We start from the raw sequence: 13,341 nt of genomic DNA, 5'->3' as shown, positions 1-13,341 counted from the left end.
GGATGCATGGAATAGCCTGGAATAGTTAGGATAAAGGCTTTTATCATTTAACCCGTTTGCATTTTTTTTATAGGTGCACATCCAAACACATCTTCTAAAAGCTGCCTAAAGTTTTCGTAAGTCCTCTCCTTCTAACCCTGTCCAGACTATTTGTGGCTGTTTAATCACAGACTGCCCAATGCAATGGGCAATTGCTACCACTTGAGTTTACTGAGCTAACCAAACCAGGAAATAAAAGAACCAGTTGTCTGATCAAAAGCCAAGAGCGTATAACCGAGTTAATATAAAAAGTGCCTATTTCTATTAAAATCTGAAGTTTTTGTAAAATGAAAAAAAGAGGACACACTCTACACACATAAAGCACTTTAGCCAAATTAAAGGGACACTCCAGGCACCCAGACCACTTCTGCTCATTGGAGTGGTCTGGGTGCCAACTCCCACTACCCTTAACCCTGCAAGTGTAATTATTGCAGTTTTTCATAAACTGCAATAATTACATTGCAGAGTTAACTCCACCTCTAGTGGCTGTCTATTAGACAGCCACTAGAGGGAACTTCCTGGTTTCTAGCACAGGAAAGGAAAACTTACCAGGAAACGTTAAAGGATCTTAATATGTATAGCTTGAAGGAAAGACGAGGGGGGGATATGATAGAAACATTTAAATACATAAAGGGAATCAACACAGTAAAGGAGGAGACTATATTTAAAAGAAGAAAAACTACCACGACAAGAGGACATAGACTTAAATTAGAGGGGCAACGATTTAAAAATAATATCAGGAAGTATTAGTTTACTGAGAGGGTAGTGGATGCATGGAATAGCCTTCCAGCTGAAGTGGTGGAGGTTAACACAGTAAAGGAGTTTAAGCATGCGTGGGATAGGCATAACGCTGTCCTAACTATAAGATAAGGCTAGGGACTAATGAAAGTATTTAGAAAACTGGGCAGACTAGATGGGCCGAATGGTTCTTATCTGCCGTCACATTCTATGTTTCCATGTTTCCTTTTATTAAATAACGTGATTGGCTAAAATCTTTAAAACGCTGGATGAACGTATGATTGTTACCAAGAAAGACAATGAAAATAATTTAATATGATTTTAAATAATATTTTTGCAACTGCTTTAAAACAGAATGCATATATAGTGTGATTGTTTAAGGAAGGCAGCCTTTTGTACAGCTTGGCTTACAGAGTTGTGAACAAGCTGAAGATTTGTTAGTGAGTGTGCTCTTTGTGAAAGTAATTGTAATGGGAAACATGATCTATTCTGTGCTGCTGAGTTGTGATTGAAGGCACTGACCTGCCATAGACTTATAATAGGGGAGCAGGTGTGGCAATGATGGACTTTAATTTCCTTTAATAAACCTTTTATGTGCCACACTTTTACTGCCATTCTACGCTCTCCAAGGTCCTGCACATAATAGGTTCATTACTTTTGATTACTATAGTCTATTGAGATAAACAGCTCCAGAACGCAGTATGTATTATGTTCAGTTAAACCGATATATACTATTTATCCATTGTGTTTTATATGACATGCAAGCCTACAGGCAATATTAAAAGCAGTCTGGGCTTGTTTATGAAAAGAAGGCTAAGGTTTGTTAACACACAAATGAAGGCCAATAAATATGCATACTTTGCTGAAAATGTTTTATTTTTTTAACTAGTTATTATTTTGTGAATACACAACTTTTTTTTTTTTTTTGGTTTAATATTACTTTCATTTACATTAGGAATAGATGTGTAAAGAATGAACATTCATTCCAGACAGTCGACTCTAAATAAAGCAATTCAGGAATCCCTCCTGTTCCAATTTGTATTAAAATATTTTATTGCAAGTTGGATACAATAGCAAATAATCTATATTTACTTTAACAACGTATTTCTCAGTCATAGTGACTTTTTTAATATTAAGTTATCATTTGTTATATAAACATACATGGGCAACCACATCATTAATATTCAAAGCATGTATATATTTATATTATAAGTTAATAAGGATCGTTTCCAGATTGTAAGTGCATAATACATATTAAATCAGATATCTATTGCACGTTCAAAACAAAGGTAATTGTTTGATGCATCTAGTTTCAAAATAAAGTTCCTGAGCTTAAAGAGATTATAAAATCTAGGAGATAAAATCTCTTTCCTGTATCAAGTCTCCTACATGTTAATGATGAGCAAAGAAGCTGAAATCTGTTTTGCACAGTTTGTATTCCGGGTGTCTCTTGTGTGTGTCTCAGTGAGGATCTCATGGGTATGATTTTGCATGGCGATGCCCACTGTTGATGGGACAAGAGAATATAATGATAAGGGAGTTGTGAGTAAGAGATTGGTGCTTTTCACAGATGTATGCTCCCTTTCCCAATAGAGTCGAGATATTGTGTTTTTATTTTATTTTGTTTAATGAATGCACAGTGTATAAAATATAGATAGATAGATAGATAGATAGAAATCATAATGCACTTATTAACTGGCAAAAAACTGGCAGCTTACTGCAAATGACTGGCACATTCTGAATAACATAGTAGGAGCTAATAAAATAGTATTTCTAGCCACATTATGCCGAGCCTGTCAAATATTAACCTGGCTGCACCTGCTAGTGCATAAAGTAATGAAGTATATAGTAAATGTGTCCAAATGTCCAGTTTCATATTATTGTAACTAAACTGACTTTTGTTGAGTGCTATTATTCTTGTCAAGTTGGGCATTATGCAATCGCATCCATAAGTAAATTTATTTTAGACACAACTTTAATAGCTATAGTGTGTCTACTGTAGTTGGAGAAACTAAACTTAATAAAAGTTGTACACTTGACAGCTTATGGGTATTAGAAAGGGACATTTGTGGAAATGCCGTTCCCAAAACAGTCCACCACAATATGAAATACAGTTTGTATTTGAAAATGCAGAAATGCAGGTGTCTGGATAAAACTAGTTGTAGTTTTACACGGTCTCATAACTCTGACTGTTTGAATAGAGCCTTATATGTTCATGTGTGCAAAAGGGGGACAAACATTTACAGTTCCTCTTCATTTGCAGATTGAGAAACTAGTGGAATTAGAGGTTAAGCTAATTGGGAATTAATGGGCTATATGTAATTGTTTAGCAATGAAACATGAAATGTAGCCTATGAATAAATGGATTAGGAGGAAAGGGATTAATTTGTGTTTAATTTAAATGGACAGTATAGTCACCAAAACCACTACAGCTTTATGTAGTGGTTCTAGTGTCTATAGCCTCTCCCTGTAGGCTTTTAAATGTCTTTTCAGACAAAAGGCAGTCACTCAGACAGCCACTAGAGATGCTTCCTATCTTAGTGCTGCACTGTGTGCTGCACCTACATTCTGCATCTTAATGTTCTGTGTGGTGACGCTGAACACTCCCCATAGAGATGCATTGATTCAATGCACCTCTATGAGGACATACTGATTGTTGCAGCTGTCTTGGCATTTTAAATGTGTTTTTGGAATCTACAATATTCTTTCCATCACCATGGGTTGAAACAGAAGTTTGCTGCAATAGCAGGTGACTATGAGGAGGGACAGAATGGAGAGACATATTTTTCCTCCCTCCATATTATTGCCCACTTTGTGACATCCATGGGATATGGGAGTACTCATGTTCCTCAGGCAGTGCTTGGCATGGCTTGTAGCATATCAACTGATACATTGTAGGCCACTAATGCACATAATGAAAGTAAGACTTGCTAAGTCTACTTACCCCAAGGCACTGCGGAAACATCAGTACTTGCCTTTCTCAGCACACACTGTTGCTCTTTGTTTCCTCTTAGTGTTAGCTATTCATGAAACTCTGATGTATGGAATGGAGATATGATGTCAAAACTATCTCCTACATCAACTGGAGCTTCATACAAACAGTAAACAATGTGAACAGAAGCTTGTGCCAATAGAGAAAATAACTACTGCTGCTACCATACAACTGGACTACCAGGTTAGGCTAAAGGAGATTATTAAACAGTACAATATTATATAAGTAGAAGTGACATGAGAATAATATGAATGGGAGCTGACTCTGTCACATTTGTGGGTCTTTGCATATTCCTCAAAGATTCCCGATAAGAGTGTGGTGGCCTGGGGGTGCAGCTAATGGCAGTTATTCTCATCTGAATATCTCCCGCAACATCTTATTTCTACAGCTCCTAACCCTTTATCTGCTAGGGATCATGTCAGAATTGTACTGTAACAAATGTGAGAATTTAACAATGATGCCAATGTAGAATACGGTGAGACCATGTGGGCTTCCATAGATCAAGTCTCACAATGAGTGAAACAATGTCTGACTCTCAAAACATGACAGCGGAAGCAAACTTAGTTCCTACATTTTCTTATAAGTCTTATAATGTCTTTTGACTACATTAGAATTTAAATGAAATTCTAAAACTGTCAATATGAATATTTTTTAAAGATTTTATCTTAATAAAGTACTCAGAAATACATTTTTGGCGAAATAGATGCTTTAAGGAAAAGAGAAGATGAAGGAAGATACAATAAAGAAGAGATATGAGATGAATGACAACACAGATTAAATGAATGAAAAAGGAAAGAAATGGTCAGAATAGATGAGATAAATGTGCAAAATATTAGAAGGTGGAGATATGTAAGTAGATTAGGAAAAATATCATATAAATTGAAAGAGAAACTTTAAATAAGTAAGATATGAGATGCAAGGGGAAACTCCGCCTGTATGACTGCCTCCTCCTTTCCATCTTCAGTTTTAAGTTCATGCATTTACGCAGCACAATTATGTTTTTGCACACCACACACCTGTATACAAACAACACATACTGTATATTTACAGTGGTATTCACTGTATGTCCGAATGACCCTGTACTGAATGGGGCATAACCATATAGCGCTGAATAGAATCCAGATAGAATCCAGATATCATTCACACTATTTTGCAATGTTTGGATTTTGTAGAGCGGGCTTCAAATAAACCTGAATTTGGTGCGGAATTCAGCTGGACCGAAAGCTGCTGGAAGACTGAAAAATGGACCTGGATTGTTAAAATTTGGCCCAGGATTTTAAAATACAAATGATATGCCTCCTGGTGGCACTCAGCGTTGAAAGGGTTAACCATGTGGCAACTGGCCAGCACATGTGGCAGCTGCCCAGTACTTCAAATTATCGTTTGCTTGCAAAAAGAAAGTGAACGATAATTTGCGAATATGCATCCTGCTGGATGCATTCAGGCCAAATTCAGTTTAAAATTGGTGCTTTATACATAGTCTGAATCATATAGTTTGTATGGGATACGAATGCATAAAACGGAATGCTTCGGATACAGATTCTTCCGGATCAAGTAATTTAAATAGAATTGGCATTAGTAAATATGAGAATTGCCATTCTGGTTGGAATTTGGGGATTTTCATAGAATTTTGTCCTTTTGGACATAATCTTGTGTTTAGCCCTGATAGTCTGCAACACACACACATGCAGACATTTATTAACACATTCATACTTTACACACATGCAATTGTGTATTCAAACAGATAGGCAGATTTTCACCTGTACACACAATACTGTACTGTAAACATACATTCCGATGATAAAACTCTGATTTGATTGCTTTATTTGTTTGAAATCCCTTAGTAGCTAAAAACATCCATCTATTTAAAGGTTATATTTTCCCAGCTTTGATATTTAGATTGAACTTTTGTATTTCAGTTGCAATTCCTTCTTATTTCTATTAACACCACCCAGTGTTTGGAATGAGTTGAAATAGCTACCTTTTAATTACAAGTATATCTAAAAGTCAATTCAGTTATTTTTCATTAAAAGGTGATTTATAGTAAATAAAACTCCAAATAGTAACATTTAGGCAAAAATAATCAATTTGTGGCTGTTTTCGAAGTTAGATTTTTTTTTTCAAATCAGCTATTTTTATTTAAATTATGCAATTTGAATTTCAATACAATTCAATATATGGGGAACAAATCCAGAAACGAACAAATAATTGTTAATAAGTTCCTTCCATAATAAAACTACATATATAATACATGTGTGTTGGGGGTAAAAACTGTGAGGGCTCACAAAAAATACTTCTCCGTGTCAGCTGTGTTGTCAGTTTGACTAATTTGGCCTAACATTATAAATAAATGTTGAATTCCCAACAATTCCCACTTTAATGAATAACTCTACCAAACTACTTAGAGCCCAATTATTTTTCAAGTCATTCATATCTTAAAAAGAATGCATTAAATATATAAATTCACACAGAGTCCTTGATATATATAATGAGAACAATATATTCACTAGCTTAAACGTTAAGTTGTCTCAATATGCAATAATATACAGCTTCCAAGTAACCTAGCACAACTGGCAGAGCTAAGTATAAAACAAAACCATATGTTTATGTCCTTTTGCCAAATGACTTGAGCAAATAATTCTATTATTCCCTTAGGTAGCAAATGTGTGCCAAGTATTTCTATTAAAGGGTTTCACTAAGGCATTAGAGGGCATCATAAAAAGGTAATTGCAAGATTTATTCATAAGAGTAAAACCTGCAAATTGTTATCCCGTTAAAGCAATGTGCAGGTGCATGTTTATAGTTCAACACAAAATATTTTGAGCTGTATGAACAGCATGGCATATATATTGGTGCATTTATTAATTTTTACTATTAACCAGGGGCTACTCATTGACAAAATGGTAAAATGTTGGTTAACTTGCTGAGCCAATTTCAAGTTACTAATACAAATAATTAAGAAAGGATTGTTCACTAAAGCGAGAATTGTTGGGAATTTAAAGTAAATTCAAAACAAATTTCAAATTCAAGTCCAAAGTCTCAAGACTTTTAAAAAATTCTCCAAGTCATTAATACCTACAGTTTTTGCTTCTTTGGTCTTAAATTTGAAATTCACTTAGAATTCAATTAAAATCTCCAACAATTCAAATGTTAATGAATAATCCTGGTAGGATTACACTTTGTATGTTTTTTTTTTTTTTTTTTTTAATATATATAAATGATATTGTTTGTTACATCCAGAAGATTAAAGGTTTATTTTTTTTTTATAACAAGTACTACTCGTTTTTAAATATTTTCATATCTAAATGATCTTTCTAACAACGTTAAAATGCTATAAGTTATACTTTTTTTAAATTTTAAAATATTTAATTAATCCACTACTTTCTAATTAGTTGACAACATACCCACAAAATAAAAGTACTGTGTTCAGACGAGATGGAGATTTTTTTTTTTTTTTGGCTTGAATTCCATAAATTGCTTTCAACTCACAATAGGATTAAACACCTTTGTTATCAAAAAGATCATGAGAGTACCAAAAGGCTTATAGCCAGCAAGGAACCACAATTTGTGTATCTCACCTGAAATATCCCTCACCATATTAATAGGGTAAACAGGTGCTCCATGATTAATTGAATTCATTCTTTTACTGAGTCCCACAGAGATTGCATATGATTGTATAAACCATGAATTCAAAATATAAAAAAGCAACTTTTTTGCGTTTTATAACTTCTAGCCTAAATAAATAGCTGTATTTTTGTATGCCAAAGTTTCTATAGATTTTTTGTATCATTCTGCTAGCTCATGTAGATGTATAGAGCTACTTTTCTGTCTGTCTCTCCTTACGTGCACCGTCCATTAAAACAGTGCTGGGTTACACACATCCAAAAGTTTAGATTCCATAGACTACATAGACCAGGAGTGGACAAATTTGAAGGATGGTGATACATTATATGGGTTTTTTTTTTAACTTTTTTTTTTTTAAATGTAATCTTTTAAAAATTCTGGATTGGTTATTTTTGAAATTTTATTGCATTCTTTATACCATGCATTAAAATGAATGGATCAGTTCAGTATCTATTTTTGTTGTACCCTAATGATGTCAGTGTACATTGACGTTGTTTTTATTGTACATTAATTTTGACTGGTAAATGTATCATTGGGCAAGATTTGAAAACATTTTAATAAATTTTACATGCTGAAAAACTATGTAATCTGTAGTTTATAAAAAACATATTAGTTATTAAAAAGTAAAATAAAAAACTCACCATTTTTCCTCCAAGTATAACTATGTGCTGATTTACACTGCTCAGTTCGATTAAATTCCTGTTGAAGGTTTAAATAAGTCTTTTTTTCATTCTCTGTGTAATAGAAAGATTATTTAGTAATCAGTTTAAAATACAGTAAAACTAAATTAATAAGTTTGAATAGCAATGCAAAAATTTATTTAGTTACTATTACTAAAACCAGATGGAAACAATTCTCAAATTAAATTTACAGTTCAAGATGTATTGTATTTATGATACAGCCTTACGTTATTAGAATAACTAAAAAAGTAAATAGATACAATATTATATATTTACCCGTAAAGAAAACCCATGGCAAATAATAATTTAAAAAACTCAATACTCCATTTGACAAATCTGGTAAAAAATAATTTAAGGTTCTTCACTAAACATTGATCTGTGAATTGACAGCTAACTTGGAAAATGATGCAAGCGTAGCTGCATTGGAAACCAAATATCTGTACTGTCAATTTTTTATTTTTTTTACCTATATTTTCTATATAGCTGTTTACAACTCACTGAATAGATTATAATTTTTGAATGATAGCTTAATTCTGCCTCAGTATATGAGTGTATATAGCAGTCATGGCTTACAATTACTATCTCATTATTTGTATAATTGGAAATGTACTTGCATGTATTTGGGGTTCCAAGTATAGCCACCACAAATACATGAGCCATGAGGGATTAGCAAAATCTATGACCAAAGTCATTGTCGTGGTTGCTCCATTTCCCATTGAATTCAATGTACCTGTTCAACTGGCTTTTGTGTTAACCTTTAATTCCTGACAACACTTTTGAAACTGAATGGTTACTCATGGAAAATCTTCATTCCATGTTGGTCATCAAAATACATTTCTTAATGACCAATCATCATTAACAGTGCCATCAGGTTTAGGGTTTGCTCAAGGAAGCCCTTTTTCAACTGTAGCTTCAGCTGGTACCTTATTTCCTTATTGAGCTGTTAGTAAATAGTAAAGATATATAGAAATAGCTACTATCTTAAATAATTTCTAAAATACTAAATCAACTCACTTTTGTTTGAATAGTCAACCTTTAGTCTCCACAGAAGCATAAACAGAACAGAACGCTATTAGGTCTTGATATTGATTTACACCACCGTATTTCAGTCTTCTCCACAGATACTGAGCCTGTGCAACAACTAAATGTGGTAAGGATGCCACTCCTCTTTTAAATAAAGTCATGCTACTCATAAGCCTGCAAATGTTGAAGGGACACTGTATGTATCCTAACCACTTCAACTGACTGAATTGGTTATGGTGCTTGGTGTTCAGGGGCACTGGATCCCACATCAAGGCTAAATGGTTTACTCATGATATAGCTGAGATGCTCAGTCCTTGGTAGTCTCCAGCCCCCAATGACATTGGGGACTGATCTGGCTTACACTATGCCAATTTTGCTTCACACCATACCAATTCCTTACAGGAATTGGGGAAGAGATTGCACCGTAATATGCTGAAATAGTTATGGTACCTACTAGTGTCCCTTTAAAACAGAGTAACATATTACAAACTACAATGCATTTCTGCAAAACCATATTAAATATTTAAGTATAAATATCTGACAAAACATAATTGGTTCATATCATTGATGTTTATTTTATAAGCTTATTGATAATTGTAATAAATACTATTTTTTTTACAGTAATGATTAGAATACATTGTGCTGTTTTGTAGCTATATCAGTTGCTCATGTCTGAAAGGTTTCTTGACATTTAATAATAAAAGTTAGTAATATTAGTAATAAATATTTGTTTAATCACTAGATATTCCTACAGGAAATGATTGTATCCTTCTGCGTCATAAATAATCCCAACAAAGAGAATAAAACAATTACGTGTTTTATTAAGATTTTGTATTGTTTTTAAAGAAGCATTTTTATTACAAATATTTGCTCTGGAAAATGTACAGCAAATTCTGATGACTTTGAGTTTGCTTCCAAGGTTTTCATATGTTTGAATTAACTATTTGATATCATTACAAAGTAAAAAAAAATACATTTTTTAACAGCACAACTTTTGTCCACATTTTTTTAATTCTTTTGCTCTATTGTATTTTTACCTATCAGCAAGGAATTTTCATTTTTTTTCTCACAAAGATTGTCAATAAATGAACTAAATTGCATGGGGAGTAACAGAATTGCAAATCAAATCCCTATTGCCAAACTGATTAGCATTAAAATAAACACACAGTAGCATATTTTCTGCACAATGCAATTTTTTTTATTTATTTTTTTACCAATTTAATAGCGTTTCTCAAGGGGCTTGTTTTCAACTTTCTTCAGTGGCAAGTTGTTTCTCATGGGAAGAGTAGCTTCCTGACGCTCACAGCTTCTACTCAGTCTAAAGGAGCTGTTTGCTGTCATATGCATCAAGCTTCTGCTCTAATCCCATCTGCTGTTTATTTGTTCCCAGGAGACTGAGAGTTAAGACAACACAGCTGAGATCCACTTAGAAAATTACATATAGGGGACAAAGATTTTTTGAAAAAATATATATATCTGTTAAAGCTAATCATCTATTATCACTTACTGAAATACACAATAAATGATTTATGTGAGAACAAAACAGCCTATAGAAGCTAATCAACTCTGATTTTATGAAAGTAAATTAATACACACACACACACACACACCAGATGAAATTATTAGCTTATAGTACCTTTATTATTGGACTTGCAAATGTTTGGAATGACAAGCTATTGGGAGATCCTCCCTTTAGCTTATCATACCAAAATTATGTAAGTCCAATAAAACAAGTTGCTACAAGATAATAATTTCATCTGCTATTTTTACAAAACACAGTATGTGTCACTTTTATATGGTGGGGTCAAAAGCGTACTAAGTGAGGGTAGAGGAGCTCAAAGTAACAGCACTGTGCACCCCCCTCTTACTAGAGCCGAAAACTACTAACTGGAAAATTGCTGGTGGCAGTGTCTGCTCTGTGGCAGTTATATGTGACTTTTCAAGAGGGTAGCAAGGGAAAAGTGAAAGTGCATATGTGAGTCTGTATGTGTATATGAATGTGTGTGTGTCAGTATGTTTGTGTAGTCTGTGTGTAAGTATATAGACACGTGTCTGTTTATATGTGACTGTGTGTTTGTGTATGAGAGACATATCAGAGACAACATGGGTTTACTTCAGGGAGATCTTAAAGGTAGGCAGAAAATGTAATAAGAGCAGCAGGAAATGCTAGCAGAATGCTTGGTTGTATAGGGAGAGGGATTAGCAGTAGAAAGAGGGAAGTGCTCATGCCATTGTACAGAACGCTGGTGAGACCTCACTTGGAGTATTGTACGCAGTACTGGAGACCGTATCTTCAGAAGGATATTGATACTTTAGAGAGTTCAGAGAAGGGCTACTAAACTGGTTCATGGATTACAAGATAAAACTTACCATGAAAGGTTAAAGGATCTTAACATGTACAGCTTGTAGGAAAGACGAGACAGGGGGGATATGATAGAAACATTTAAATACATAAAAGGAATCAACACAGTAAAGGAGGAGAACATATTTAAAAGAAGAAAAACTACCACAACAAGAGGACATAGTCTTAAATTAGAGGGGCAAAGGTTTAAAAAAATATCAATTAGTATTACTTTACTGAGAGGGTAGTGGATGCATGGAATAGCCTTCCAGCTGAAGTGGTAGAGATTAACACAGTGAAGGAGTTTAAGCATGCGTGGGATAGGCATAAGGCTATCCTAAATATAAGATAAGGCCAGGGACTAATGAAAGTATTTAGAAAACTGGGCAGACTAGATGGGCTGAATGGTTCTTATCTGCCGTCACATTCTATGTTTCTATGAGTTTTAGTCTATGTATATCAGTGTTTATATAAATGTGTATATGTGTCCATATGTATGTTTATATGAATGCATGTGTGTATATTAATGTAAGTATGTCAAAAAAGAATGTATGCATATGAATGTAAATATTTGCATGTAAATTTAACAAAAAGGGGTTGGGGTGGGGGGAGGGGTGGGTGCAGCGTGAGACAAGCACATTTCTACAGATTAGGATGGGATGATACTAAAATTAATTTCTGCCATGGCTACCATAGAGCCTAGGTACCACTCAAGCTTGGGTCAACAATTTTTGGAAGCTCAGATTTCTAAATATTATGAGCCTACAACAGAGCTTCATCATAGCAAAATTCACAAGAGGTAGATGTGTTCAGTAATTTGTTTGTTTTTATAAAATAGATTGAATTTGTTAATTTACATAAATGAGTAGATCACTTAAATGTCACCTAAATGTTCTTACACCCACAAAATTCAATATTTCCGTTGTTCACCACCTGCAATATCAGGGGGTTTGTGAACGACTAATGGCGTGTGAGGTAAATTTGTTTAACAAATAAGAAAAAAAAATCTAGGCTGCTTGAAAAGATTTTTGGGCATAAATTATTTTATCTATCTATTTACAATCTATCTATCTATCTATCTAATTAATTATCTATCTATTCTGTGCACAAGAACTTTATTTAAAAGAAACATTTACATTTTTTTACATGTATTTCAGCTAGTTGTTCTATTTTAGAAACAGCAGTAGCACATCCCCAAAAGTTGAAACTCACCATTTAAATTGTATTGCATGTACTACATGATCTAGATAAATATTTAGAAATATTTTGCTATACATTTCTCAATGCCCATTTAAATTAGATAACGTCCTCTTTGAAGAAATATATCAATAATATGTTATCAGTTTTTCATAAAAGGTATAGAAATGTTTCAAAACCTACATACTTTTTTTTACATTTCAGCATTAATACAATTTTGCTTCTCCTTATTAGAATGTAATTATATTAAAAGTTATGTGAGAAATACAACCAACACCTGTACATATGTTTTGCTCTATTCGTCTTTCTTAAATTGTAATGCTCATTGGCTTTAAGGGTATTTATCATAACTAGTGTGGAATTACTAGACTTATGCATGGCAGAAAAATTGGTTCAGCCAAATAACTTCATCCAGTATTTTTTTTTTTTATTTCAGGTAGTCATCCATGTGGTGGTTTCACTCATCTGAATATTGTCCATGCAAAAATACTAAAGAAAATTACTTGGGAGAACCAAAAATGCGCGATAACGGGTCAACCAATGTAATACAAAATGTAATTCAGATGATCCATTAGCAACCAAAGTTCATTTGAAACCAAATGCACATGTCGAAATAGTACCCATCTTATCCTTCCCATAACATTTTCTGGGGGGACCAGTCTTGTAATTCCCCAAGCTTTTTGCGCACATATCCAAGGTGGGTAAAA

The 13,341-nt window shown here is 33.6% G+C and overlaps 1 protein-coding gene across 1 annotated transcript in view; it reads right to left on the bottom strand.

Moving 5' to 3' along the window:
* ST18 (ST18 C2H2C-type zinc finger transcription factor) overlaps positions 1-13,341 on the bottom strand; it is a 280,418-nt gene that overhangs the window by 185,865 nt on the left and 81,212 nt on the right. The window contains exon 2 of the mRNA XM_063450436.1: positions 8,035-8,127. Coding sequence (XP_063306506.1) covers positions 8,035-8,037 — 3 coding nt within the window. The 5' untranslated portion in view covers positions 8,038-8,127. The remainder of the gene's footprint in view (positions 1-8,034; positions 8,128-13,341) is intronic.

The sequence above is a fragment of the Pelobates fuscus genome, chromosome 4, assembly GCF_036172605.1.
Source record: "Pelobates fuscus isolate aPelFus1 chromosome 4, aPelFus1.pri, whole genome shotgun sequence".
Lineage (NCBI taxonomy): Eukaryota > Metazoa > Chordata > Amphibia > Anura > Pelobatidae > Pelobates > Pelobates fuscus.
This window is presented reverse-complemented; position numbering and strand designations above follow the sequence as displayed.